Source organism: Rhineura floridana, chromosome 10 (assembly GCF_030035675.1).
Source record: "Rhineura floridana isolate rRhiFlo1 chromosome 10, rRhiFlo1.hap2, whole genome shotgun sequence".
NCBI classification, from domain to species: domain Eukaryota; kingdom Metazoa; phylum Chordata; class Lepidosauria; order Squamata; family Rhineuridae; genus Rhineura; species Rhineura floridana.
Window position 1 is genome coordinate 64972108 of NC_084489.1, and position 26837 is coordinate 64998944.

The 26837-nt window shown below is 39.1% G+C and overlaps 1 protein-coding gene across 8 annotated transcripts in view; it reads right to left on the reverse strand.

Annotated features, from left to right (window-relative positions):
* Positions 1-26837, reverse strand: part of MPP7 (MAGUK p55 scaffold protein 7) — a 192222-nt gene that overhangs the window by 45381 nt on the left and 120004 nt on the right. For all 8 annotated transcript variants that reach the window (XM_061585656.1, XM_061585658.1, XM_061585660.1 and 5 more), the window contains 5 exons: positions 25810-25891; positions 24996-25081; positions 23700-23774; positions 23314-23510; positions 22732-22796 (listed from right to left, as the gene is read on the reverse strand). In XM_061585656.1, the coding sequence (XP_061441640.1) occupies positions 22732-22796; positions 23314-23510; positions 23700-23774; positions 24996-25081; positions 25810-25891 (505 nt within the window). The remainder of the gene's footprint in view (positions 1-22731; positions 22797-23313; positions 23511-23699; positions 23775-24995; positions 25082-25809; positions 25892-26837) is intronic.

A 26837-nucleotide genomic window follows, 5' to 3' on the forward strand; every position in this document is an offset into this window, starting at 1 on the left:
TCTCAAGGCACATATACATAGGCATGAGAAGAAGTCTCCATAAGCTATTGAGGTGCAAAGTCATGAAGCGCTTTAACAGTGAAAGTTATTCTGTTTGGATCAGTAACCCTCCTGTGGCTTGCAAATGTCCCACATATATAGCACCTAAAATATATCTGGGAGCATAGTTATACACAAACATTGCTACTCACAGTGTTATCTTTTCCTTTAATAAACCATGTAACATGGATATATAAATAAATGATAACACACAGATATACTAATAAATCATGTAACATGCCCACGATTAGCTCCCACCTATTCTCTGTGCTACTGTTTTAACCAGAGTAGTTCTATGACTATGATCTCACCCTTTGGCCCTACACTCTCCCATTTTATACCCCAATATGGGGCAACACCAAGTATTTATATCATCTTCCCACACCCCTTCTTTAATGAATTAAGAATACTGTTACGGGATTGAGAGACGAGACAGAAGCCTGTAATCTTGCATCTGAAGTTGGGATATGCAAGCAAGAACCCTGCTCTGCTGGTCAGCCTAGTCTCCTTGTTAATCTAATAGAGTGGCCAGGTGAGCTAATGGGTCTTTCAAGTGCCCATTAACAGGTGAATAGATTTTGGGTAGAGAGATCCTGTTATTATTGGAACTCCTTTCAGGAGAGAGGCCCTTTCCCTGCCCCCCCCAATCCGAGAGCAGAGGGAAACTTGTGTTTTTAGTCTACTCAGGAGAAGCTGGGAAATAAGGGAGATAGAGAGGTTTGCTTGTTCTCTGAATCCTCAGATCTATGAGCAATGGGAAGCAAGATCTGATGGGCTGATAATGCTGTGAACCCCTCCACCTTAAGCTCAGGTTGGAATGTGTGTAAATAAAAGCCATATATCCTAAAAGACACCACTAACCTTCTTTCCAAGTGTAAGTGCAGGAACCCCTGGAAGTCTTGCACTGCTTGGAGATTGCACCACGCGCAACAATATTTAGGGTTGTATTCAACTAATGTTTACTCAAAACAGACCATTTGAAATTAATGGACATAGCTAATTTAGGTCCATTAATTTGAAAAGTTAGTTGAATACAGTGCCTAAAACCCTTATGGCAAGTATGTCCTACTCACAATGGTTCTCGAACAATATCTTCCAAGGAATTACCAGTGAAACCAATTCAAGAATAGATGGGCTAAGATGAGCCAGTCCATGGTATTTCAGCTTGGTTCAATGACAAGAAAGTCACCCTGACCTTCCAGCAGTTATGGACTATAACCCCCATCAGCCCCAGCCAGCAAAGCCAATGGTCAGGGATGATGGGAACTGTAGTCCACAACATATGGAGGGTACTACATTGACTATCCCTGTCCTGACTCATAAGATTAGCTAGTGTTCAAACTTGGTCCTCAGATCTTGTTGGACTATGACTCCCATAATCCCTAGCCAGCTTAGTTAGTGGTCAGGGAGGGTGGGAGTTGTAGTCCAACAACATCTGGGGTCTCAAGGCTGAAGAACACTGTGATATAGGGTAAGTTGAATAATATAGCCAGGCTGAACCATCCTAACATAATGTATAGTAACTGATGGGTATATACTTTTCAGGGCAAGTATTTTAAGTTTCTTGGCAAATTCTAGTTAAGTAAATTACTTCCTCTGACTCAAGGTATTTCAATACCTTCTGTATTTCAATATTAGTAAAATATTTTACTGTTAGTATGCAAATCCTTTGTGTCAAATCCAGTGAGCCGTTTTTTAATCTAGCAGACTCATAACATGCAGTGATGCTCATTACCTGCAAACTCTGTAGCCATCCAGGAAAAGGCTGAGAAAAAAAGTCTTTTGTAAGCAACTGCTCACCTATAAGGGCTCCACTGTTGTGACCAGCACATTCAGCTTCCTCTGGATGAAGTGTAAAAGCATACAGAACAAAAGCCAAGAAATAAAGCAGAATAGTTAGATGCCCAGCCATGAATGCAAAAGAAGAGTTACTTAAAAATGACAACTGAACAAAGCATAGCATAAAAAGCCTTGAATATGCCATTGCTTAAAAATAAATCAGTGTATTTTTCTGTAGATGAGCAAGAGATTCTGGAATACAGCAACATGCATACTTAACTTTTCACCTTTTTATTGCCTTGTTCATGACAGAAAATAAAAAGTGTATTTGTAAGGTGTTCTATTTTATATTTTATTGTAAGATAAAAATAGAACAGCTGAAACAAAGAGAGAAATCTACAAGGAATATTAAGAGTGTTTGTATTTGGCTCAATGGATCAGACAGAAAGGTGATTTTTTAAAACAATCATAACCTCTTAGATATAAAATAGTATTGGTGCCAATTTTAATATACCAAAAGTCTTACAAAAAAGTTACAGCTTTCTATGTTATTTATTATAATAAGTAGCTTCTCTACAGAAATCAATGAGCTGCAACTGTTTATAGATATACTCTGCAAGTGAGCAGAAAAGGCTATACAAGACTGAAACAAAAACAGTAAACCATCTGTCAAACTGTGTTCCAAAATTTCATTTCTAAACATCTGCAATGAATACAGTGGATCTTTTCAACATTTAAATTTAAGAAAGAATCTATTAGAGCCATGCAACAGGACTGACATCATCTTTAGCCCCATTGAAATGTCTGCTTTATTCAGTCATGTTCTTTGCTAACATTCGGAAATATTAGCACACATTCATTCCAATTCAGCAAACTTAACCCATATACAGAAACAAGTAGATCTGTTGTATCGGGGGTCCCAGAATCCTATCATGCAAGGAGAAGGGAAAATACAAAGAAAGAAACCACATCTTACAATGGGATAACGCATATGAATCTCTGTGCCTTACCCCACAGGGATCCTCATGCATGCATATGTTTTAAGAACTATGTGCACAGAGCAACTTATTCACAGCCTTGTGCCACCACAATTATGAGGGTTAGAACTATTTAGCAACAAGAAAATGACTGGCTATTATTACTAGTTATATTGTTATCTCTGTAGATTATTTTTCTAATTGCTTCTAAAGCAAAGATGGCCTAGATTACCCAGTTCTCAAGTCACCTCTGCAACCCAGCAGGGAAACTTGGACATGTACCTTTAATTTCCTCTGAGAAGCACAAAAGGGAAAAAATAGGAGGCAAATGATTACACGGACTGAAGACAGTGTAACAATAAAAAGGAAAAAACACCTACCACACTCAACTGTTTCCTCAGCTTAGAACAGCCAAAAAACAAGCAGACATGATTTACCATTTTACATTTTAAAACATTATATTCAGCACATAATAAAATAGGGAAAAATAGAGTTGGGTAGCATAAGGAATTTTGTAAACCGCTTAGAGGTTTCCCACAATCAAGCAGTAAATAAACTTTGTTAAAGAAGTATGTATGCAGCACAATTGTTATTATTATTATCTTTATTTTTACCCCGCCCTTTTTCCAAAGCTGGAACTCAGGGCAGCTTATATTCAACATTGTGTTGCAAAAACCTGTACCCCATTTTTTTAAGGGAGGGAAAACTGACCGAACCTCACTTTCAAACTTTCCAAAGAATTTATGGTGCATATATAAAGCTCATGTCCCCCAACACTGGGTATGAGACAGAAAAGTTAGCACCACCTTGGGATGAAAAAACACCCACTTCAACTAGTCATGTTGCTGTTAAGATGAGCCACTGTGTTTTCAAATGTGATTTTGAAACTGTTAAACTCTAAGATTGTCTGCAGGTTGTTGCCTTCTTCCAGAGAGTTCTTCCCTAGCCTGGAAAAGGAGAAGCCATGGCCCTCCAGATGTTGTTGGATTCTGCTCCAGTCAGCCCCCACCAGTATTGCTAATGGTCAAGAGTGATGGGCATTGCAGCCCAGCGACATCTGGAGGGTCAAAGACTCCCCACCCCTGCCCTAGCCTCTTCTATCTGCCCCTTTTGCTGTCTTATTATGCAATGGAGCACACGTTCATTGGGTTGTTCTCTCGGCCTACTTGCCCATCAAATTCTTCCCCCTGCAACTTCTGCTAGCACCACTTTTATTGCTTCTTGACCAAGCGTTGTTGCTCAACATAGGACTCATTGCTCAACTTCTGGTGCAATTTCATACTATGGTACAGATGTAAGAGTACAACCCATGTGCATATCAGTTTTAAAGGACACATGCATGCAGGGCCGGTTCTAAAGGGTGGCCAGGTGGGGCACTGGCCTGAGGGCCCCTGGAACTACAGGGTGCGCTCAGCGGCCTGTCCGCTTCCCTTCCGCCTGCCTGCAATTCCCTTGCCCCACCTACTTGTCTCCTGCCTTTTAGCATTCCCCTTAATGAAGATGGCGGCTGCGGTTTCCCTAAGGTACTGAAACCCCTGCCGCCATCTTAGTTGATGGCAGAGATGCACGCACGTGTGCCATCAACGAAGATGGCGGCGGAGGCGTCATCCCCTTAGGGAAACTGCAGCCGCCATCTTCGTTAAGGGCAATGGTAAAAGACAGGAGACAGGTAGGTGAGGTGGCGGCATGTGCACACGTGCTGGGGCTCAGGGCAAGCTGATGCCCAAGGGCCCCGGCATGCCTGGAGCCGGCCCTGCATGCATGTATCGATTCATAGCTTGTCCCTTAACAAAGTGAATACAATGTGTTACGAGGGAACCACTATTCAAAAAATCATAGTCCTTTTAAATTTGCCGCAGCCTACCTTCTTTCACCCAGAAAGAGCTTAACAGCTCATCTGAGATAGAATACACTAACGGGCAAAAAACTTTGTGGTTTAAGAAAGTACCTATAGCTAACAGATATTTCTATCAAACTTTAAAAAGCAGGGAAATTGGGCAGCTATAGTGAATGCACCAGGGGAGCAGGAGACTTGACCTCCTCTCTGAGATATTGTACTGCCCTACACATTTGTAAAAATGCAAACACAATTTGGGTTGGTCTTTCACAGTCCAATCCACTTTCTGTGTAGCTTGGAAAAAATTGGTAACATGCGCCTCTGAGCATATGGTGAGTGGTAGCAACACCTGCCATCTCCAAAGATGGAGAATTACATTTTTGTATGTTCGTTGGTGCTCTTCTTACTTTGTTTCTTTCCTGTGTTACTACTTTTTCTACAGAGAATTTAACCTAGAAAATTAAATTTCTCTCATTATTCATCTTAGAAATCTGTGTCAAATTTATTTTTATTAATTTCAAAGCCTTTTTATTTGTCGATGTCATACGATGGTGAAGACAGCCTTTTGTCTTTCAAACTGGAGGTTATGCTCTATTTCTATTTTGGGTGCTTAACAGTTGAATCTGAAACTGCAGTTTGGTGTAAAATCAGACCGATTACAATATGTTGCTACTTAAACAATGACTCTAGCTGTTAGAAAAAACAAACTTGGCCTGCTCAAGATGCATGTTTTCAGCCTTCTATGCTTAAACTACTCCACTTAAGGAAAGGTGGGCACAGTCAATTAAAAACATAGGGGAGGGAGAAGGAGGAGATTGGAAGGGGAGGGGTGAAGGAAGGGGGAGAGAAGGGACAAAAGGGAGGTAGTGGGAGAGAGGAGGAGGGGAGGGAAGGTTTGATCATTTGCATGCTTATTGAGTTCAGTGGGATTTACTCCCATGTAATCATGCTTAGGATAGGTAAAACTGACCAAGGGGAGGGTGGAGGGGGAGGAGAAGGAGGGGATTGGAAGGGGATGGGAGAGGGGAAGGGGCAAGCGGGAGGGGATAGAGGGGAAGGGGCAAGCGGGAGGGGATAGAGGGGAAGGGGCAAGCGGGAGGGGATAGAGGGGAAGGGGCAAGCGGGAGGGGATAGAGGGGAAGGGGCAAGCGGGAGGGGATAGAGGGGAAGGGGCAAGCGGGAGGGGATAGAGGGGAAGGGGCAAGCGGGAGGGGATAGAGGGGAAGGGGCAAGCGGGAGGGGATAGAGGGGAAGGGGCAAGCGGGAGGGGATAGAGGGGAAGGGGCAAGCGGGAGGGGATAGAGGGGAAGGGGCAAGCGGGAGGGGATAGAGGGGAAGGGGCAAGCGGGAGGGGATAGAGGGGAAGGGGCAAGCGGGAGGGGATAGAGGGGAAGGGGCAAGCGGGAGGGGATAGAGGGGAAGGGGCAAGCGGGAGGGGATAGAGGGGAAGGGGCAAGCGGGAGGGGATAGAGGGGAAGGGGCAAGCGGGAGGGGATAGAGGGGAAGGGGCAAGCGGGAGGGGATAGAGGGGAAGGGGCAAGCGGGAGGGGATAGAGGGGAAGGGGCAAGCGGGAGGGGATAGAGGGGAAGGGGCAAGCGGGAGGGGATAGAGGGGAAGGGGCAAGCGGGAGGGGATAGAGGGGAAGGGGCAAGCGGGAGGGGATAGAGGGGAAGGGGCAAGCGGGAGGGGATAGAGGGGAAGGGGCAAGCGGGAGGGGATAGAGGGGAAGGGGCAAGCGGGAGGGGATAGAGGGGAAGGGGCAAGCGGGAGGGGATAGAGGGGAAGGGGCAAGCGGGAGGGGATAGAGGGGAAGGGGCAAGCGGGAGGGGATAGAGGGGAAGGGGCAAGCGGGAGGGGATAGAGGGGAAGGGGCAAGCGGGAGGGGATAGAGGGGAAGGGGCAAGCGGGAGGGGATAGAGGGGAAGGGGCAAGCGGGAGGGGATAGAGGGGAAGGGGCAAGCGGGAGGGGATAGAGGGGAAGGGGCAAGCGGGAGGGGATAGAGGGGAAGGGGCAAGCGGGAGGGGATAGAGGGGAAGGGGCAAGCGGGAGGGGATAGAGGGGAAGGGGCAAGCGGGAGGGGATAGAGGGGAAGGGGCAAGCGGGAGGGGATAGAGGGAGGAGGAGGGGAGAGTAGGTTTGATCATTTGCATGCTTTTTGAGTTCAGTGGGATTTACTCCTGTGCAATCATGCTTAGGATAGGTGAAACTGACCTGGGGGAAGGGCTGAAGGGAAGGAGGAGGGCAGGAAGGGGAGGGGGAACGGAGGAAGAGGGCGGGGATTTTAGATGGGTGGGCACTGGGCAGAGACGAAGCCCCTTTCTTTTCCAAAAGGAAAACATTGTGAACAGTATCATTCTTTTTCAGGGTTTCTCCCTGTGATGTTCCTATATTAGTAAGTGCTGTTTGTTTAGAAGATACATGGTAAGTGGAGTGAAAGAGGAAGGGGGAGTGAATGGGCAGTAGAATGCTGGATGATTGGCTGAATGTTTAAAATGGCTGACAGTATAAAAGGAAGAATGTCAGGTAAATCTGGGTGGATGTGGTGTGGACGTGTGTGGACGTTGGTGGACTTGAGAGGGTTGTTTTGGTGGGTTTTGAGAGGAGAGGGTGGAGTTCAAATTAATACTAAGACCAGTACCTCAGGAATAGATGTAACCATATGCTTAAGTGCCTTTTAAAGAAATCTTGTTATCTCTGTTATATAATAAAATACTTATTTGGTTTACCAAAGGCCTGATCCTTGGCTGGGGTTTCACAGACCAGAAGGGAGGGTAAGGTAAATACCAAGGCTGAAGGGAAACAAATGGTGGCAGCGGTGAAGAGAATAACACCACAAGTATTCAGAGCAAACCAGAATTATAAGCAGTCTGAGTAAATCAAAGGGATTGGGACAGCTTTAGCACTCAGTCACAGAGGTAACCAGATAGAGAGACTCAGGCAGAGTCTCTGGGACTACTGGTTATAGGACGTGACTGGTGGTGCTGCCTAGCAGGGGGATCTGTTGAGATCTGAGCTAGAGCGGGGAGAGAAACCATATAAAAGGACAGTCCGGCCTGGTGGAGTCCCTGGTGGTGCCTAGAGACAGGCAGTAACCACGAGCAGGTAGGAACCTGACAGGGAGAGCCAGGGAAGGGCGTCACACTCCCACTTTTTTATTCTACAGCAGGCACATGTAGCCTCCCACCCAAATTTAAACCAAAGCTGTCCCTGGCCACATCCACACCAGACCTTTATTTCACTTTAGACAGTCATGGCTTCTCCCAAAGAATCCTGGGAAATGTAGTTAGTGAAGGGTGCTGAGAGTTGCTAGGAGATGCCCTGTTCCCCTCACTGACCTTCAATCAGAGCGGCTGACTGTTCAACCACTCTGGCCACTGGTGCTCTGTCGGGGAATAGGAGTCTCCTCTCAGCACCCTTCGCAAACTGTGTATCACCATGAAAATTGAGAGGGTTGTTAAGCAAGCATTTCTGAGTTCAGGACTATAAGTTTTGTAAGGTTTTGTTTTGGAATGAGATTATGGGAGACATCAGAATAGCATGGGGGGTATTTTCAATTTAACATTGCGGAATGTGAAAAATCCATGATGACTAAAGTATACAGCCACTCTTGCGGGTGTATAAACAAAAAAGAGGACAAAGTCTTAGTAGAGAAGAAATGCCTCCTTCAGAATTTATTCTGTGAAGTGGAAATGGGCAACGTGTGGAGCCTCATAGCACAATACTTGGCCAGATCTATACTCATTCACAGGGAGAAGCCAGATTTCCACTGGCATGCCTGGACCCCTTTGATAGCTACACGCACAAACAGCTTCCAATATGGAGCTTCATCTATGCAGTTGCATTATTATTAAGCCACCCAACTGTGTACCTGCTTTTCTGATGCAGACCCAAGTCTCCAAACTTTTCAGTTCGCCTATCTTACAATACCCATATTTGCTATGAATCATATATGCTAACAGCATCACTCCTGCACAAAAAGGAGGTATCAGTACACTCAGGGAGAACCTGAGACTTTCAGAAGTAAAAAAACAAACACACACAGAGAGAAAAACTTTAAGGGAAAAAACCCAAGGAATTAAAAAAAACAGTCCAATGATGACTGAGCATATTCAGTGGGCATTATTATTATTCACATTTCTTAATATAAAAAAGTCTCAAAGCGACTTAACAAGATAAAATCCAAACATAAAATCAAAAGCTATAAAATTTAAAAACAATGTACGATACACAGTTCCTAAAATGCTGACTAAAATGAATTACTGGCTGACTCTTGGGGGGGTAGAAGAAAACTGGGGGTGCTTGTGGTATGAACTGGAGTATGCCACACTGCAACAATGTTTTGCAGGTCCACTTGTTTATATGCTATTATAAGTTTGAACAGCAAGTTGTGTTAGAATGAACAAAGAAAAAACTAAGCATGCAGAAGTAGTAAGACATATAGTATGATTCTGATGAAAGAATAGGACTGGGGGAATAACACAAATTACTTGAATAGAAATTGGGGTAAACTGAGGATTTCTCATAAGGAACTGTTTCATCATCAGTCCAATATGTAAGTGCTTCAGGACAAGTTCCTAAATATTTGCCATTTTCTACACGCAGTAGATGCATTATTCTATCAACTGCATTTGGAAAAAAGCAGCAGCTGCTCGCTTGAGCCACTTGCCTGCCTGCACAGCACCTCCATTATATCATCAAGCATCAATCTACAAACTTCACAAACAAATCTGGAACATCTTCATGCTAAACGATCACAAGCAGGACCATGGAATATGCAGAATACACCAATAGTTTGGTGAGAGTATAACAATCTTAAGATACAGAACTCAGTTTCCCAACTATGCAGACAATATTAAACAAAATGTGTAGCATAAAAAATTATGAGAGAAAATATCGGGACTTCCGGGAAGTGGTGCTGGCTGGTGGTTGTCTCTGAGGGAGCTCTGCCTCAGAGGAAGCTTTTTTCAGGTTAAAAGCCAGCCAAGAGGAATCTTGGACTGGCTTAAATGTTCTCCAAGGTATAGGAGAACCGATCAGATCTTCCACAAGACTTCGTTGAGCTGTCGGCGGCTGGAATTGATCAGGAAATTCCTGAGATAAGAAGGCAAGCCGATCGGCTGAAGACGGAGTCAGGAATTCCACGCAAGCTGAACTGGAATAAAGCGAAGCGTTTTTTCTTCTCTCAAAAAAAAAACGTTCTTAACCAGCGAGCCCACTTCTGCCTAAACCTTATTATTCGGCTTAAATTACTGCAATAAAAGGGATTTGTTTATGAATCAGCAATTGAGAAACCTGGGTGAGTCATACTTTTTCTCTTTTAAATATAATTAAGGAAGAAAGAAAATATAAACAACTTATATACTTTTTTTACGACAAAAAGCTGGCTTGAATTTGGACTTTTAAAGTTTAAAAACGGATGAGAGGTAATTATTATATTTTGGACTATTTTTCTCTTTGGACTATTTCTTGTTGGATGAATCCGCTGCTCGTATATGCTACTAATTGTTTAGTCTTGGCAACCAGAATTGTTTTGCATTCTTGGAAGCAGATAAGGACTGTGTTGTGCTGGCTGGATTTCAATAATAGGCCTGGAATATTAACTCTTCTTTTTGGTGGAGGGAAAAAAAGAAAAGAAATAGACTGCCCTTAGGTTCTGAAACAGTGATTAATATTAGAAATTAAAGGCCTCTTTTTGAAAATGACAACTAAAAAAACAACCAAGGCCCAGGGGCGAAGAGGTTCTATTGATACACAGGAAGAGGATATACCCCCAGAAATGTTTCAAAAAATAATGGAAGGGATTAATGCTATAAAACAGGAAATGAAACAGGAAATGAAAACTGAATTGACAGATATAAAAGACTATATTAAAACACAAGTGGATGAGATTAAAGGGACAATTGGGCAAATAAAGGAAGATGCAAAAAATACTAAAGAAAAGGTACAAACCTTGGAGAATAGAACAGATATACTAAATCTGGAACTAGAAAAAAATTTGGACTATTTAGCTGTGACTGAAATGAGAAATAAAGAGCATTGTTTGAGATTCCGTGCAATCCCTGAGGAAACAGGTGAAGACATTAGAGATAAAATTGTTAATGCTTTAGTAAAATTTCTGGACTTGAATGAAGATAGGATGGAATTTGAAATAGACAAAGTTTATAGAATTAACTCCAGATATGCAACAATGAAAAAAATTCCAAGAGATGTGCTTGTTCATTTCGTAAAGAAGACGACCAGAGATATGGTTTTACAGCAACACTTTAAATATACCTTTAAAATTGATGGTAAGGAAATACTGGTGATGAAGGAAATTCCTATTAGACTTTTACGTAAGAGAAAAGAATATGCTTTCCTTACAGAAAAACTTAAGCAATGCAAAATTCAATTTAGGTGGGACGTTCCAGAAGGAGTGATTTTTACATTCAGACAACAGAAATACAGACTGAATACTGTTCAAAAAGCAAGGGACTTCTTGAGAAAAGCTTCAAAAGATATGGAAGAAGATAAACTCAAAGATATGGATATAGTTCCTGGGAAACAAAGTCAACAAGGATATGCAGAGGAGGGGAAGGAAGATGATGGATCAAAAGGAGCATCAGGCAAATTTTAAAATACACGCTTAATGATGGATTACAAATACCTAACTTGGAACATAAATGGAGCCAACACGGCGCAGAAGAGAAAGAAAGTGTTTCATTATTTGAAAAAATTAAAATTGGATATAATTTGTTTACAAGAAACTCATATTCAGAAGAAAGATTCCAAATATTTGATTTGTAAAAATTTGGGTGAAGAATTTATTTCAGCTGGACCAAAAAAAAAAAATGGAGTTGTTCTCTATATTAACCCACAATTGCTTCCTAAATTGGTATTATTGGACGATAGTGGTAGATTTGTGGGGGTTGAAATTACTTTACAAGGTACAAACATTTTGATAGTGGGTATTTATGCCCCCAATGAAGATAAAACAAGGTTTTATACAGGACTTATGGAAAAATTGTCAGAGTTTTCATATGAGCATTGGTGTGTCATGGGTGACTGGAATGGGGTAATCTCACCAAAAATTGATAGGCTTTCTGAAAAAAATATCAAAGAGACACAAGGTAAATTACCGAAGATTTGTTTTGAACTCATGGAACATTTAGAATTGGTGGATACCTGGAGATATATAAATGATAATGCAAAGGAATTTACTTATTTTTCAGAAAGACATAAAACATTTTCGAGGATTGATATGATTTGGATGTCAAAAATTTTAGCGAAGGATATTTTTAAAATGGATATATTACCAAAAACTTTTTCGGACCACAATCCTGTGATATTAACTTTAAAAAAAAAAAATATTGGATTTAGATGGAGACTAAATGAATCTTTATTACAGAATGATAAAGTAGTACAAGAATGTAAGAAGAAATTAAAGGAGTTCTTTGAATATAATTTATATAAAGGAACAAGTGAAAATATTGTTTGGGATACTAGTAAGGCATTTATGAGGGGATACTTTATTAAATGTAATTCTGAATTAAAAAAAAAGAAACAACAGAAAATGCAATTAATTTTGGAAGAAATAAAACAAAAAGAGGAAGAATTGAAAAAGAATCCAGCTAAAGTTTCTATTGTAAATCAAATTAAAATGTTACAGAAGCAAGTATCAATGTTGACAGTTAGAGAAATTGAAAGGAAATTAAATTTTGCTAAACAAAGGACTTTTGAATTTGCAAATAAACCTGGGAAATGGTTAGCATATAAATTAAGAACGTCAAAAAAATATTATTTTAAAGATACAAGAAGGAGATGAGACGCTGACAGATAATGTAAAAATCAAAAAGATTTTTCATCAATATTACTCAACATTGTATGTGTCAAGAAATTCCATCTGAAAAAATAGAAGAGTACTTATCTAAACAGAATTTGCCGAAAATTACAGATTTTCAGAGACAAGTTATTAACGGCCCTATTACGTCAAGAGAGATATCTGAAGCTATAAATAAAATTAAATTAGGAAAGGCGCCAGGACCAGATGGGCTATCTGCAATGTATTATAAATGTTTGGAGGAAGAACTCTTGCTACCCTTACAGTCTACAATGAATTCTATTTTGCAAGAGGGAAAGATACCGGATAGTTGGAAAAATGCTAATATAACATTAATACCTAAAGAGGACCAAGATTTAACTAAAACAAAAAATTATCGGCCAATATCTCTACTGAATAATGACTATAAAATTTTTACAATGATTTTGGCTGAAAGATTGAAAATAATATTGCAACAATTTATTCAGGAAGATCAATCAGGGTTTTTACCTAAAAGACAATTACGTGACAACGTCAGGAATGTTTTGAATGTGTTGGAATATTTAGAACAACGAAATGATAAACAAGCAGCTTTGATTTTTTTAGATGCTGAAAAAGCATTTGATAATTTGAATTGGAAATTTATGTTCCAGGTTTTGGAGCAAATGGATTTTGGAGACAACTTTATAAAATGGATCAGATCGATTTATACATCACAGAAGGCCCAGATAATTGTTAATGGAGACTTAACGGATTCATGTGAAATACAAAAGGGTACAAGACAGGGATGTCCATTATCTCCCCTTTTATTTATTCTGGTTTTAGAAGTGCTGCTTAGAGATATAAGGCAAGATAAAAGGATTTCGGGATTAAAAATAAAAAAAGAAGAATATAAATTGAGAGCATTTGCTGATGATTTGATAATTGTACTAGAAAACCCTTTGGAAGGAATTCATATATTGATGGACAAATTAAAAGAATTTGGACCGTTAGCAGGATTTAAGATCAACAATCAAAAAACAAAGATGTTGGTGAAAAATTTAACTTTAAGGGAACAGAAAGAGTTAATGGACAAGACAGATTTTACAATAGAAAAAAAGTTGAAATATCTAGGCATCATCATGACAAATAAAAACTCAAAGCTGTTTCATAATAATTACGAAAAATTATGGACAGAGATTAAGAAAGACTTGCTAAGATGGGATAAACTACAACTGTCATTAATGGGTAGAATATCTGTGATAAAAATGAATGTATTACCGAGAATGATGTTTTTGTTTCAAACAATACCTGTAATATCCTCTGATTTACCTTTTAAACAATGGCAAAAAGATATTTCTAAATTTGTATGGCAAGGAAAAAAACCAAGAGTTAAATTTAAATTACTTCAAGACGCTAAAGAAAGAGGAGGACTGGGATTACCAAATTTGAGACTTTATTTTGCTGCCTGCTGTTTAGTCTGGATAAAGGAATGGATCTTATTGAGGAATAAAAGACTATTGGATTTGGAGGGCCACAATCTGAAGTGGGGATGGCATGGATATCTATGGTATGACAAAGTAAAAGTAAACGTAGACTTTAACAATCATTTTATAAGACGTTCTCTGTTGAAAATATGGAATAGATACAAACCAAGGTTTTATTCGAAAATACCATTATGTGTCTCAAGTCAAGAAGCGTTTTATAGAAGAGAAATGTCTGGAAAAGAGAAATGGTTAACTTATCAAGAACTATTAGAAAATGTACATGGAGAATACACAATGAAAGAGAGAGAACAATTGATAAAGGAAGGATATAGTTTTCATTGGTTTGCCTATTTACAATTGTTAGAAAGATATAAAATGGACAAGAAAATGTATGGGTTTGAAATAAGTAAATCTGATTTTGAAATAGGTTTGTATACAAATGATGAAAACATAATTGCAAAAATGTATAAACTTTTATTGAAAATGGATATGGAGGAAGAACAAGTAAAAGAGTGCATGGTAAAGTGGGCAAAAAATTTTGGTCATAACATACAAATGGATCAATGGGAAAATATGTGGAAAAAAGGCTTGAAATTTACATTATGTTATAATCTTAAAGAAAATTTTTATAAAATGATGTACCGTTGGTACATGACTCCAGAAAAGCTGTCAAAAATGTATAGTAATGTCTCTAATGTTTGTTGGAAATGTAAACAACAAGAAGGATCTTTTTATCATATGTGGTGGTCATGTAAAAAGGCGAAATTATTCTGGGCACAGATAGGTAGGAAGATGCAAAAAATTTTAAAGATAAATATTCAGTCAAAACCAGAATTTTTTTTACTGGGTTTTATGGATAAACAAATAGAAAAGAAATATGGAAGAATATTATTATATATGATTACGGCAGCAAGATTATTATATGCACAAAAGTGGAAAATGGAATCAATACCAACAATGGAAGAATGGCTACTGAAATTAATGGACTTAGTAGAAATGGATAAATTGACGTGTTTACTTAGAGAAAAATCGACAGATACATTCCTTGAGGATTGGAAGCCTCTCTTAGACTTTTTGTCGAAAGATCAAAATAAAATGATGATACTGGGATTTGATGATTAATTAAGACAGCTTATGGAGAAAAGGGATTCTGTATGTACATATTAAGGGACAGGTTTGATGTATATTATATACTTATAGCTGATCTGTGACAAATCGGAAGTCAACCATTTTATTTTTATTTTTTGTTGTAGTATTGTTATGTTTTTTCTTACTTTGTTTTGTTTGTTTTTTGGAAAAATTTGAATAAAAACTATATAAAAAAAAAATTATGAGAGAAAATATCAAAGAAAAAATGCTATTGTTTTGTTTTTTTTAAGAACATTTTGGCAAAAATATTGACATTCAACAAATGCACTCTTCTGTTGGATGAAACCACAAACTGCAACGGATGAAATCTGGATTAATACTGTCCCTCACAGAATCAAATGCCTCAGGACAAGTAATGTATGACACTGACTTTTATGTAATTCAAGATAAGCAAACAGTCATAAAAAGAGAAATCAGAGTCTGTTTTTTTTCCTTACAAGAATAGTGATTATTAGAGGAAGACCACCTCACTCAATGCCAGGAAAAAATATTAGGTTTGAAAGAACAGTTAGGATGCATTTGGCTTGCTGACAAAAGAGATAGCTGTAGGAAAAGTTCCTTGCTTTTATTGCAGAGTGAACAGCTTGTAGAAATCCCGCCCTGCTCGCCCTAGCAGCATGGACAAGCGGGACATAGTTGCAGATGGGGGTGAAGCCGCCGCTGCCGCCATTTTTAGAATAGGCAACGTCACACATCGCAGCTTTTAGTCGTGTGCGACGTGTGACATGGAGGGGTGGACCTCTGGGGCTTATTTAAGTCCAGGCCGCCACTCCTATCCTCCTCTTTGGTGCGTGACACCCACCCCACCCTCCCTCTTTTATGGTGTGTTCATGGGTCGCTTCAGGGCCGAGTAGGAATTTTTATCCTGCCCACCCTAGCTGGGGGGCAGTTTTTTTGCCTGCTCCACACTGTAAGACTGGGAGGGAATCGGGTTAGGGGGCATTGCAATTAATAGGTGGTTTCGGCTGATTTGGCTAATTTGATAGTCAGAAGGTTAATGCCCTAAAGAGGGCAGTTTTATTATGCACGGGTGTGGGAAGGTGAGGGAAGGGAAATAGGTAAGGACAGCTAGGTGGCCCCCTTAGGCACCTTTGGAGGTGACTGGCGGTTCCAGAGGCCTGTCTGTCAGGACTTTACGGCTCGAGGGCAGGATATGGGCTGCTTCTGGGGCCACCTTACCTCATCCACCCTGAGTTTCATGGCACCGGGGGTGGTGACGTGGGAAGGCCCCCCTACTCACCTACAGGGTGTGGCCAGTGTAAGAGGTAAGCAAAAGGAGTTTGCCCTTGCCCCAGCAGAGGCTGGTCGCCCGAGAGCTGCATGGCAAGCTGCTTGCTTATAGACAGTTCCCGCACCTAGGTTCTCCCTCTGCAGGTCACTTTAAAAGGGTTTTTTCCCCATAGTTTTGCTATAGCTTAATAAAGTGGCCCTTCTTCGATCCAAGCTGATGTGTCTGTGTCTTATTTCACCCCTCAGCTGCTACTTGATACAACTTGCTTTAACTTCAGTGTGTTTGGCCACCACATAAAATTTTAATTGTGTGCAATTAATTTTCAGAGTCACTCAAATATGGTGAAATAGCATCTTGTTTGAATGCACACCATCCCAAATCACATGATATAAATATCAAACTACATTAATATATTTGATAGTGGTTAAATATTTCTTCTCTCGCAAATAGTGAAAATGAAAAAAAAACTAAATATAATTAACAGTTTATATTTAAAATCAAAATTACTTTTTTTTAGTTATAAACTTACTAGGTTTTCAGAGATATTAACCATGCACATCCATTACACAATGGTAATTATAGATAAAAATTATTAAAGTATTATTAATCCCATCAATGAAATCATATGCAACACAGTTTAAATATAAAAGCAATCTACTATGGCAAGAAGTATGGTTCTGTTGGGAAGAAGTTGTTTTGGCCAATATTAGTCATCATCATTGGTGATAACTTGTGGCCGAGTAAGATTGTCTTCCTAGATAAGGTCTTTAACAGTGGGTCCATAAGTGACTGTGAAGGCCAATTCTGGATCCACACAGCCTCCCACAGTGAGGACATAGGTTTCCAGATGGAAGATGGTCGCAATGAGGATTTGTTTGATGTTCCTTCCGCTTAGCTCGTTTGTCCTGTTCACCCTGTATTTGTGCTTCTTTGAAGTCCACAGCACCCTTGATAATAGCTGACCTCCATTTGGGACATTCATGGGCCAAGACTTCCCAGTTCTCGATGCTCATGTTACATTTTTTTAGATTTATTTATTTATTTAGATTAGCTTTAAGAACATCTTTAAACCTCTTTTGCTGTCCACCTATATTCCGTTTTCCATCCTTAAGTTGGGAGTAAAGTAGCTGCTTTGGAAGACGGTAATCAGGCATTCCGGCAACATGGCCAGTTCAGTGAAGTTGAAGGATAATTGTTCCAACACTGCTGGTCTTTGCCTCTTCCAAAATGCTAACATTAGTCCGTCTTCCCAAGTACTTTGCAGAATTTTCTGGAGGCAGCATTGGTGGAATCTTTCAAGAAGTTGGGATAAATGGTCCATGTTTCACAGGCATACAGTAAGGTCGGTAGTACAATGGCTTTGTAGATAAGCATTTTGGTCTCCCTGTGAATATCACAATCCTCGAACGCTCTACGCTTCATTCAGGAGAATGTGGCACTTGCAGAGCTCAGACGATGTTGAATTTCAGCATTGATGTCAGCTTTTACAGAGAGATGGTTGCCAAGATAAGGGAAGTGATCAACCTTCTCCATCATCACACCATTAAGCTGGATTGGTGGTGCTACAGAGGGACTAGTTCACACGTGTTGATGAAGCACTTTGGTTTTTTTAATATTAAGTGAGAGCCCAAGCTTTCCATATGCTTCTGCAAAGAAATTTAGGATAGTTTGAAGATCTTTCTCTGAATGTGTGGAGACTACATTATCATCGGCATATTGAAGTCCTATGACAGAGGTTGACATTACCTTACTTTTTGATTTCTGCGTACTGAGATTAAAAAGCTTTCCATCTGTTCGATATATGATTTCCACACCAGTAGGAAGTTTCCCCTCAATAAGGTGTAGAATCATAGCAATGAAGATAGCAAATAAGGTTGGAGCAATGACACATCCCTGTTTTACGCCTGATCCGACTCTGAATGGATCGCTCTGAAAGCCACTGTTATCCAAAATTGTTGCTGTTATGTTGTCATGAAGGAGTCGCAAAATATTCACAAATTTATCAGAGCATCCACTTTTCAGAAGGATGGTCCAGAGAGCAGTTCGATTCACAGTCTCAAAGGCCTTAGTCAGATCAATAAATGCCATATATAAAGGTCGATTCTGCTCCCGACGTTTTTCTTGAAGCTGTCATGCAGTGAAGATCATGTCCACTGTCCCCCTGGAAGGGCAGAAACAGTTTTGAGATTCGGGGACGACATCCTCTGAGTTTGGTAGGAGGCGATTTGCGAGGATACTTGCAAGAATTTTACCTGCGGTAGCAAGAAGAGAAGTACACAATCTGTTCTATCACCCTTCTTAAAAAGGGTGATAATTATGGCGTCCCTAAAATCCCTCATCCAGATTTTTTCGATGAGTTTATGAAGTTGTTGTGTAAGTTCAGGCCCACTTTCTTTAAAGACTTCAGCAGGAATCTCATTAGGTCCACTAGCTTTGTTGTTCATTTGATTGATGGCTTTACTGACTTCATTCAAATTAGGGGATACAGCAAGCTCGTCTCTAGTTTGTTGTTGTGGAATTCGCAAGAAGACCTCACCAGCCACAATAGAGTTATGAGTAAGGAGGTCATGGTAATGCTCTTTCCAGTGCAGTGCAATAGACTCTTTATCCTTAAGAAGTTTGATACCATCCACTGAACGTAAGGGATTTGTACCGTAATTTGTTGGTCAATAAATGGCCTTTTTGGTATTAAAAAAGCCCCGGGCATCGTAAGCATCTGCAAAGTGCTGGATTTCTTGAGCTTTCTTTATCCACCAGGAGTTTTTAAGTTCTCTAGTTCTTCTTTGGACCTCAGCCTTTGCACTGGCATAGGTTTTTTTCTTAGCAGCACAGTTAATGTCTTTCTGCCATATCTAGAAGGCTTTCCTTTTCTTGCCCATGGTATGTTCAATCTCACTATAATTCTCATCAAACCAATCCTTATGTTTCTTAGTTTGGTATCCAATAGTTTGTTCACATGCTGCAGTACTGGATGTCTTCAGTTTAATCCAGTGTTCCTCGACATTTTCAGGGAGTTCCATTGGTGGATGTTTCTTGAGAGTTGTTTGAAAGCAGGCTCGCTTAACAGGATCTTGAAGGGCATTTTACGCCTTGGTTTTCTTCCTTGGAGCCTACGTTGAGGAACAATATTAATCGCCATAGCGGATCAAATTAATTGGTGATCTGTCCAGCAGTCATCAACACTCATCATGGCCCTAGTGAGGAGTACATCACGACGATCTCCGGCAGAGACAATGACATAATGCAAAAGATGCCATTGTTTTGACCGAGGGTGCTTCCATGATGTTTTAAATTTATTTTTCTGGTGAAAGAGTGTGTTTGTAATAAGATTATGCTCTGCACATTTAGTCAGAAGTAGAATTCCATTCAGGTTGCTATTGCCAACTCCTTCTTTCCCAATGGTTTCTGGCCGTAAATTGAAATCACGCCCAACTCTTGCACTGAATCGCCCAAGAGGATAATTTTATCCTCTAATAAGATGGTGTCAAGCTGGTTATAATATTTTTCCTTGATCTCTTCATCAGCATCTAATGTTGGTGCATAAGCACTTAGAATAGTTGCCTGCTGGTTTTTGGCAAGTTTTAACTGGAGAGTTGAGAGTTGTTCATTAATGCCAATAGGAACTTCTGACAAGAGCTTCACAAGATTATTTTTAACAGCAAAGTGTACTCCATGTATTCGTCGTTCTTGTTCAGGCAGTCCTTTCCAGAAGAAAGTGTAACCTCCTTTTTCTTCCTTCAGTTGTCCTTCTGCTCTTCAAGTTTCTTAGAGTGCTGCTATGTCAATATTAAAATGTCTCAATTCCCTCGCAATGATGGCAGTCCTGTGTTCAGGACTTTCACTATCTGTATTTTCCAGCAATGTCCGTATATTCCAAGTTCCAAAATTCAATCGTCTTTTGCAACCGCTAAGTGGTGACCCCACTGGACGCAGTAATCCAGTCAGGGAGAAAGATGAGGCAGACTTTGTTAGGGCACCTTTTCTAGCCCCCTCCCCGTACGGGGTGAGCAGAGTGGATCCTGAATAGGACTGCTCAGTCGTGGATATAGCTGCCGAACTACTCAACTGCCTCAGTCCTTGAGCCAAGATGACTGAGTCTGTATCTACTGCCCATGTGCCAATCCATGACTAGGGGCTTCCGGATTTCACAGTCCTGCCCCCATCGCCATTCGCCAATTGCCATAGGACTTTTGGTTTGGTTGGAAGATGCCTGTGCATGAATTTGTTTTATGTGGGGAGATCAGCGCACAACGATCAACACACAATCTTGACAGAAAAAGGCTTTGATCCAATGGCATGGTTACCATGACACTAAATGTGTGACAAGTTGAACAGCGGAAGTACACATACAGAAATTACACCATATAACAAATGTTACCTGTTTCATACAAACATTGCCTAATATTATCCAATGTTACAGACAGAACTAGTTCAGAATTATAAATAACTGCTTCTCCATCCCCAACTGCAACACATGATTCCATGCAACCATTTCATATTACTTTTCTAAGAGAAAGTGTCACTTCATCATGCTGTCCAACTTCAAGTAAGCCAATAAAATAATCTCATCTTCAAACATACTAATTGTTAGTACATGGTGGGAGGTAATGTTCCTTTCAAATAATTTGTTCGGATATAATTTTAGTTAAGATGCAGCAAAGTACTATGCTCAAATATTCTTGCTACATTTTAAGACACATGCCTTAATGTTTCTGTATTAAAGCCATCCTTTTAATGCCTGTGTTTTGGATCAACCCCCCTTCTTAATAAAGTAAGACCCATTCAGTTCTATAGTCAGAAAGGTGAACAGAAAATCGGTTAAGCATTCCAGAAGAGGCAAGAGCTCATATATTAGCACATTTCTTGATATGCTCTAAAAACAGACTCTAAGGCAGCTTTCTACAACCTTATGCCCCCAGATAACTAATCACTCTTAAAGAGCTAACTAACCCTCTGGCAACAAGATGGTCATCTCTCCTGTATTGCATGGCCTTCTGCCAGATGTGCTCTCTACACTAATAAGGCAGTATTGTAAGGCAATCAGTTCCTTGGCCACTGAGGAAGAATGATGGGTACTGTATTAGCATCTGAGAAACCGAGGTCATAGAATATGGTGAGACAGCACAGAAATTTTAGAAAATAACAGAAGACTATTTCAGAAGATGTATTTATTATCCAGCATGGAACATTAACATTTGGTGCTTGAGGAAATATTAGATTTTACTCAGTAAAGTAGGTAGGGACTTGAGGAATATCTATTTTTTCAACTTACAGATTATAGAAATGGAGTCAGATTAATCATTTGTTCGTAGTCAGTTTCTTAATAATTTATATAATTTAATAAGAGGGTAAGTGAAGCACATTATATGGTTGTATAATTCTAGGAGTGAAAAGTACTTTATCCCAACATGTTACTTATGCCTAATTTTTTAGCTGCAAATTTAGGTAGAGACAGGCCATGTTCACAGTATATTAAACTATGGTATAGTCCTATGAGGGCAAGTCTGAACAAAGCATTGCGTTCATGTGCTCCCTCTCTCCTCTCCTCCCCTCCTGTGAAGTCAAGAAGTAGACTTAAACAGAATTTAATTCCACTTTTTCTGAATCTCAGTTAAGTGCTACATTCAAACATGGATCCTAACTTAATAACAAGGCAAATAATGGCTTATGAACAAAACAAAGTTTGTTTTAAAACAAGACTGCTGGTTTGAACAGAGCATTAAGCTATGATTCTGTAAAAGCAAAACTAAATTCTGCCCAAGTTTTCCTCCTGGCCTCATGGGAAGAGCAGAGTGCATGAGCCCTATTTAGCTAAGCTTCATTCATGTAGTGGCAAACCATGGTTTAGTGTTACATGCAAGTGTTGTCATTAAACTTTTATATGTAAAGAAGTTAATTACTTGAATTCAAAATAATTTGTCTAGAATATAAACGAGCCATTAAAAAAGACCTTCCAATAATTAAGAAGAGGTAGGCATGTTTATTATTTACTGTAATGAAAGCCTTTTGCATAAATATTGGTGTTAGGGAAAAAAATCTTCCATTCCTACAGGATTACAGCCTTCAGACATACCTCAAGGTATTTTAGTATATCAGCAACAAATCTTAAAAATAATTCCCCTTAAACATTAGGCTGGCGCTGTCTCTGTTGTCTTTTCAGCATTTGCTGAATACTTTCCTCTTTCAACAAGTCTTTTAAGTAGATACCTTATCCCAATCTGCATCAGTACTGGAATTGTTTTTAAAAGTGTTTCGGATATTTGTTTTTTAACCTGTTTTGGGTTTTTTTAATGTTTTTTATGATGTTTTTAGTGTTTTATCACTTGTTGTGTGCAGCCCTGGGCTTCCTTTGGAGAGGAGGGGTGGGATAGAAATTGAATAATAACTTTTTTAAAGTGCTGATAGAAGCCATGTGAATGAAGGAGTGTGATTTCTATTGCACAATAACAGACTTACATGATTTTCTATTTGAAATTTTCAAGGGCTGAACCTGTACATTTGATCTTCTCAATGCAAGCCTCCTATAAAATGGTTTGGGGGAAGGGGAGGGGAAAAGAAACAAAACTCTTTAATTTTCATTGCTATTTTGGGATTAACAAACACTCAGTATCAGTCTTTTCCAAAGCATCCTAATTTTTTAAAAGACACAGTCCCAAACAATACAGTCTATTCAAAGTCTACAAAATTAAATCCTAGAAGGTTTTTTTAAGTTCTCCCAACACAGCTACAGTTGTTATTCATACACAGTACATCAACACAGATACAGATATTAAAGTACTATTTTTCATAGGTTTTTCCCTTCCAAACTGGATTGCAAATATTCTATAAGGTTTTGTCATTATTAATGTAAGCAGGCGAATAAAGAAATCCAAGCTACTTGGGCAATGACTTACACAGTTCAGATATTTCACCACAAGGCAAAGTTTGAAAGTTTATTGATCTTATAATTAGTGAGTGCAGGCATAACAATTATATATTGAAGATATACTGATTCACATTTTAAGTATCAGAGAGAAAAATGGATCAGCAACTGCTCACCTTTCCTGAAAATGCTTTGAAGGAATTAAGCCTGCTCTGGGATTGGCATCACCTTCAAGCTTGGCTTGCCACCAAGTTGCATCATCCTGGCTCATGATCTGAAGAATATCACCTTTACTGAAAGGAAGTCCAGCTTCTTTACAGGGAATTGCTTTATCCTCACTGGGATCATAGTCAAACAGAGCTTTCATGAAGATCTGGAAGAAAAATGGCTTATTTATAATTAAATGTCTTAATGCAACCCCCAGTCTCCATTTTTATTGCTTATTGGCACACAAACAATATATGTAAAAATACAATTGTAAAACACATTTACATATGAGGATAAAATGCATTTCAGCTAGCAATCCGAATAAGTCCCTTATTCTAAGCAAAGGAGTTTTTACCTTGCCTTCTTTAGATGGGGTTTCTTCTTTGATACTGGGTACAATTTTAAATGTAATAGCTCCTTGCGACTGAGACTAAAAAGATGTGAAAAATAAATTATTAAATTATTATTATTGTTGAAGTTATTTGACACAATTTAAACAAAACCAAGCTGAAGGTAGGGTCATACAACTTATACAGCTAGTTAACATGATGTAAATTTCCTCTTCTGTCCTAAAAACAGATGACTGATCATTTATGTTTAGATTACTAATAGAATTATGCATAACTGCACAGTCTTATTACTCCTGTGATGATAATTGATGATTACACTATAAAAGTATTTTAAAAATTGCTTGTCAAATTAAATACCAGTTAATGAAGATGATTTTGTTTATAAATTTTAATCTGCTCTGAGCACTGCACTGACATTATTTGAAAAGGGCACAACAGAGTTAGTACTTTATTCTAACTATAGGAACGTGAAAGAACTACTGAGACACAATCAAAGAGCTTCTGCCAGTTAAGTGGTAATGAGTTTCTTCCCTTCAAAGCAAAACAAAAAATATGCCTCCATTCCATGTCACAAACTGCTTTTGAAACTGAAGGGACTGATATTCTAGCAAAACAAACAAACCAAAAAAGATTCTAGAGCCCTCTTGGTCTTGTAGACCTAGTACCACCATTTCTTGAATTCTGAGTGCCCATTAAGTAGACCAGTTGCCACACATAGATAAGTATCTTCCCTTAAAGCTTAATAGCAAAATATTTTCAAGAGTGATTTCACAAATATTATTTTATTCATATACCAAGTAGGTTTCACCGACTTTTGGACCTAGGTCCAGGCAAAGTACGTCTTCCTTTTAAAATGTGTTGAATTTTGATGAAAGAGCAAAGAGCAGTTTCCTTAAATGCAAGCTCTCATTTATCCATCTAGAATGCTGAGAAATCTCACATATCCACATAGTGAGTTTTATTCAGTTCAAGTCAAAAAAAGATGCTATTCGCCCCCTACTCATCTTAAGCACCAAGAAAGTTTGTTCCAACCTTTTTATGGGGACCTCAAAGGTTTGTCTTAATAAAAAAATCTTTCTTAATAAAAAAAACCAGTCTTCTAAATTTTTCAGCTAAATATTCCGTTTGTTACATTTTTAATATTTTAAAAAATCCAACATAACATAAATATATAAAGTAGTAAATAGTCTCTCTTGATCTGCCAATGAGTTAATGAATAAAAAAGGAGGTATAACAGCCAGTACAAGAGAAAAAGCCAAGAAGAAAGGCCAAGATATGACAATATTCCATTTGTAACCTACCAGAATCTGTATAATTTCTTCTGGTTTTTTATCATCTACAGGAATTCCATTGACTTCCTTAAGTTCATCACCAACATGAATGAGACCTATGGAGCATATTTATTAAATAATCATTTTAGAGTTTAATACAATGGTACATATATAAAAACCCATCCTTACCCCACCTCAGCAAAATACAGTGTAGCGTCAATATTTTTATCTTGCTGCCCAGAGAATGCTTGTTTTTGGAGAACATGTAAATAATGTAAACACACACCCCAAGGTAGCTGGATTTTTTTTTATCTATATCTATTTGCTGGTATGTAAATTAAATATCTACCAATTTGTTAAATAAAAATTAGTGGATTAAACTGCTATTTTGTTTTTGTGTCGTGCTATTTTGTTATTAAACAGCAGCTGTAAGTAATAGCACTCAGCAGCCTCCATGACCATTTGAGATGCTAAAGTGTACTTTTTTGTGCGGGGGAGGGTGGTAAGTAAGTTTGCAAAGGATGCTTAATACAGAAAAGAGTCTAACTGAGAAACTGCCATACAGAGATGAAGTGACTCTTTTCACCTAGTTTAGTTTCTAAACCTATTTTGTTAATGAGATAATTTTCAAACTACAAAATCACACCAATAGTACCAAAATCCTATTAGAGATCCTATCCCAATAATCTAACATAATATATATAGTAGAATCTTGTGTGTCCTAACCACAAAAACAGTCTGAACTAGTTAAGGTAAAGCAGGATGCAATTACTCACTGTTGAAATCCATTTGAACAGCTAGTTGGTCATCACATACCTGTAACCACATTTTAAAGAGTTCTTACCACTTCTATCAGCAGCACCTCCATGCATTATTCGAGCCACAACAACAGTTCCAGTATGTTCATCCCTTTTAATAGTGGCACCCTTAAAAAACAAATTGAAACATTACTCTGATTTAATGTTGGACTGCATCGAACAGTTTTCTATAAGCAACCTTTCAGTAACTAACTAATTTATTTATTTATTTAATTTATATCCTGCTCTTCCTCCCAGCAGGAGCCCAGTGCGGCAACCAAAAAGCACTAAAAACACTTTAAAACATCATAAAAAACAGACTTTAAAACACATTAAAACAGTTTATAAATGAAATTAAATAAATAAATAAATACTTTTTTTTAAAAAGCTTTGAAGACATCAGTCTAGACTATCCCAAGGCACTTTACTTCCCCCAGCTCTCTTGGTGAAACTGGCATTCTTGTTGGCAGTCATGGTCATTTCTGCTCTTTATAAATCTGGAAACCTTGTTTATCCCAGTACTTTACGACAAAAGTTAGGCCTGGTTAGGCCTCATCTTGAGTACTGCGTCCAGTTCTGATCTCCGCACTTCAAGAAGGATGCAGACAAACTGGAACAGATTCAGAGGAGGGCAACAAGGATGATCAGGGGACTGGAAACAAAGCCCTATGAGAACAGACTGAAAGCTTTTTTTGTTGCTGTTAGCATCCCTCACTACCCTTTGGTCATTCCCAGCGTTAGCCTTCCTGATGCCATCTCTGCAGTTCTGTGCTACCTGTTTGCACTCTGTGGCTTGGCTTTCCTTTCACTTTCTGTATGTGTCATTTTGTTTTGTTGTGTTTTCGGGTCATCCCTAAGCTTTTTGTGAAGCCAGATTGGCTTCTTCTGCTGTCTTCCCCCTTTTTTTCTTGTTGGAGTTGTTTGCAATTGTGTCTTTAGAAACTCCCACCAATCTTGGGCTCTTTTTCTCATTAAGGTTGCTTGCCATGGAACCTTTATTTTATTTATTGCATTTCTTAGTCGCCCATCTGGCTGGCTAACCAGTCACTCTGGGCGACGTACAAAATAAGCAAAA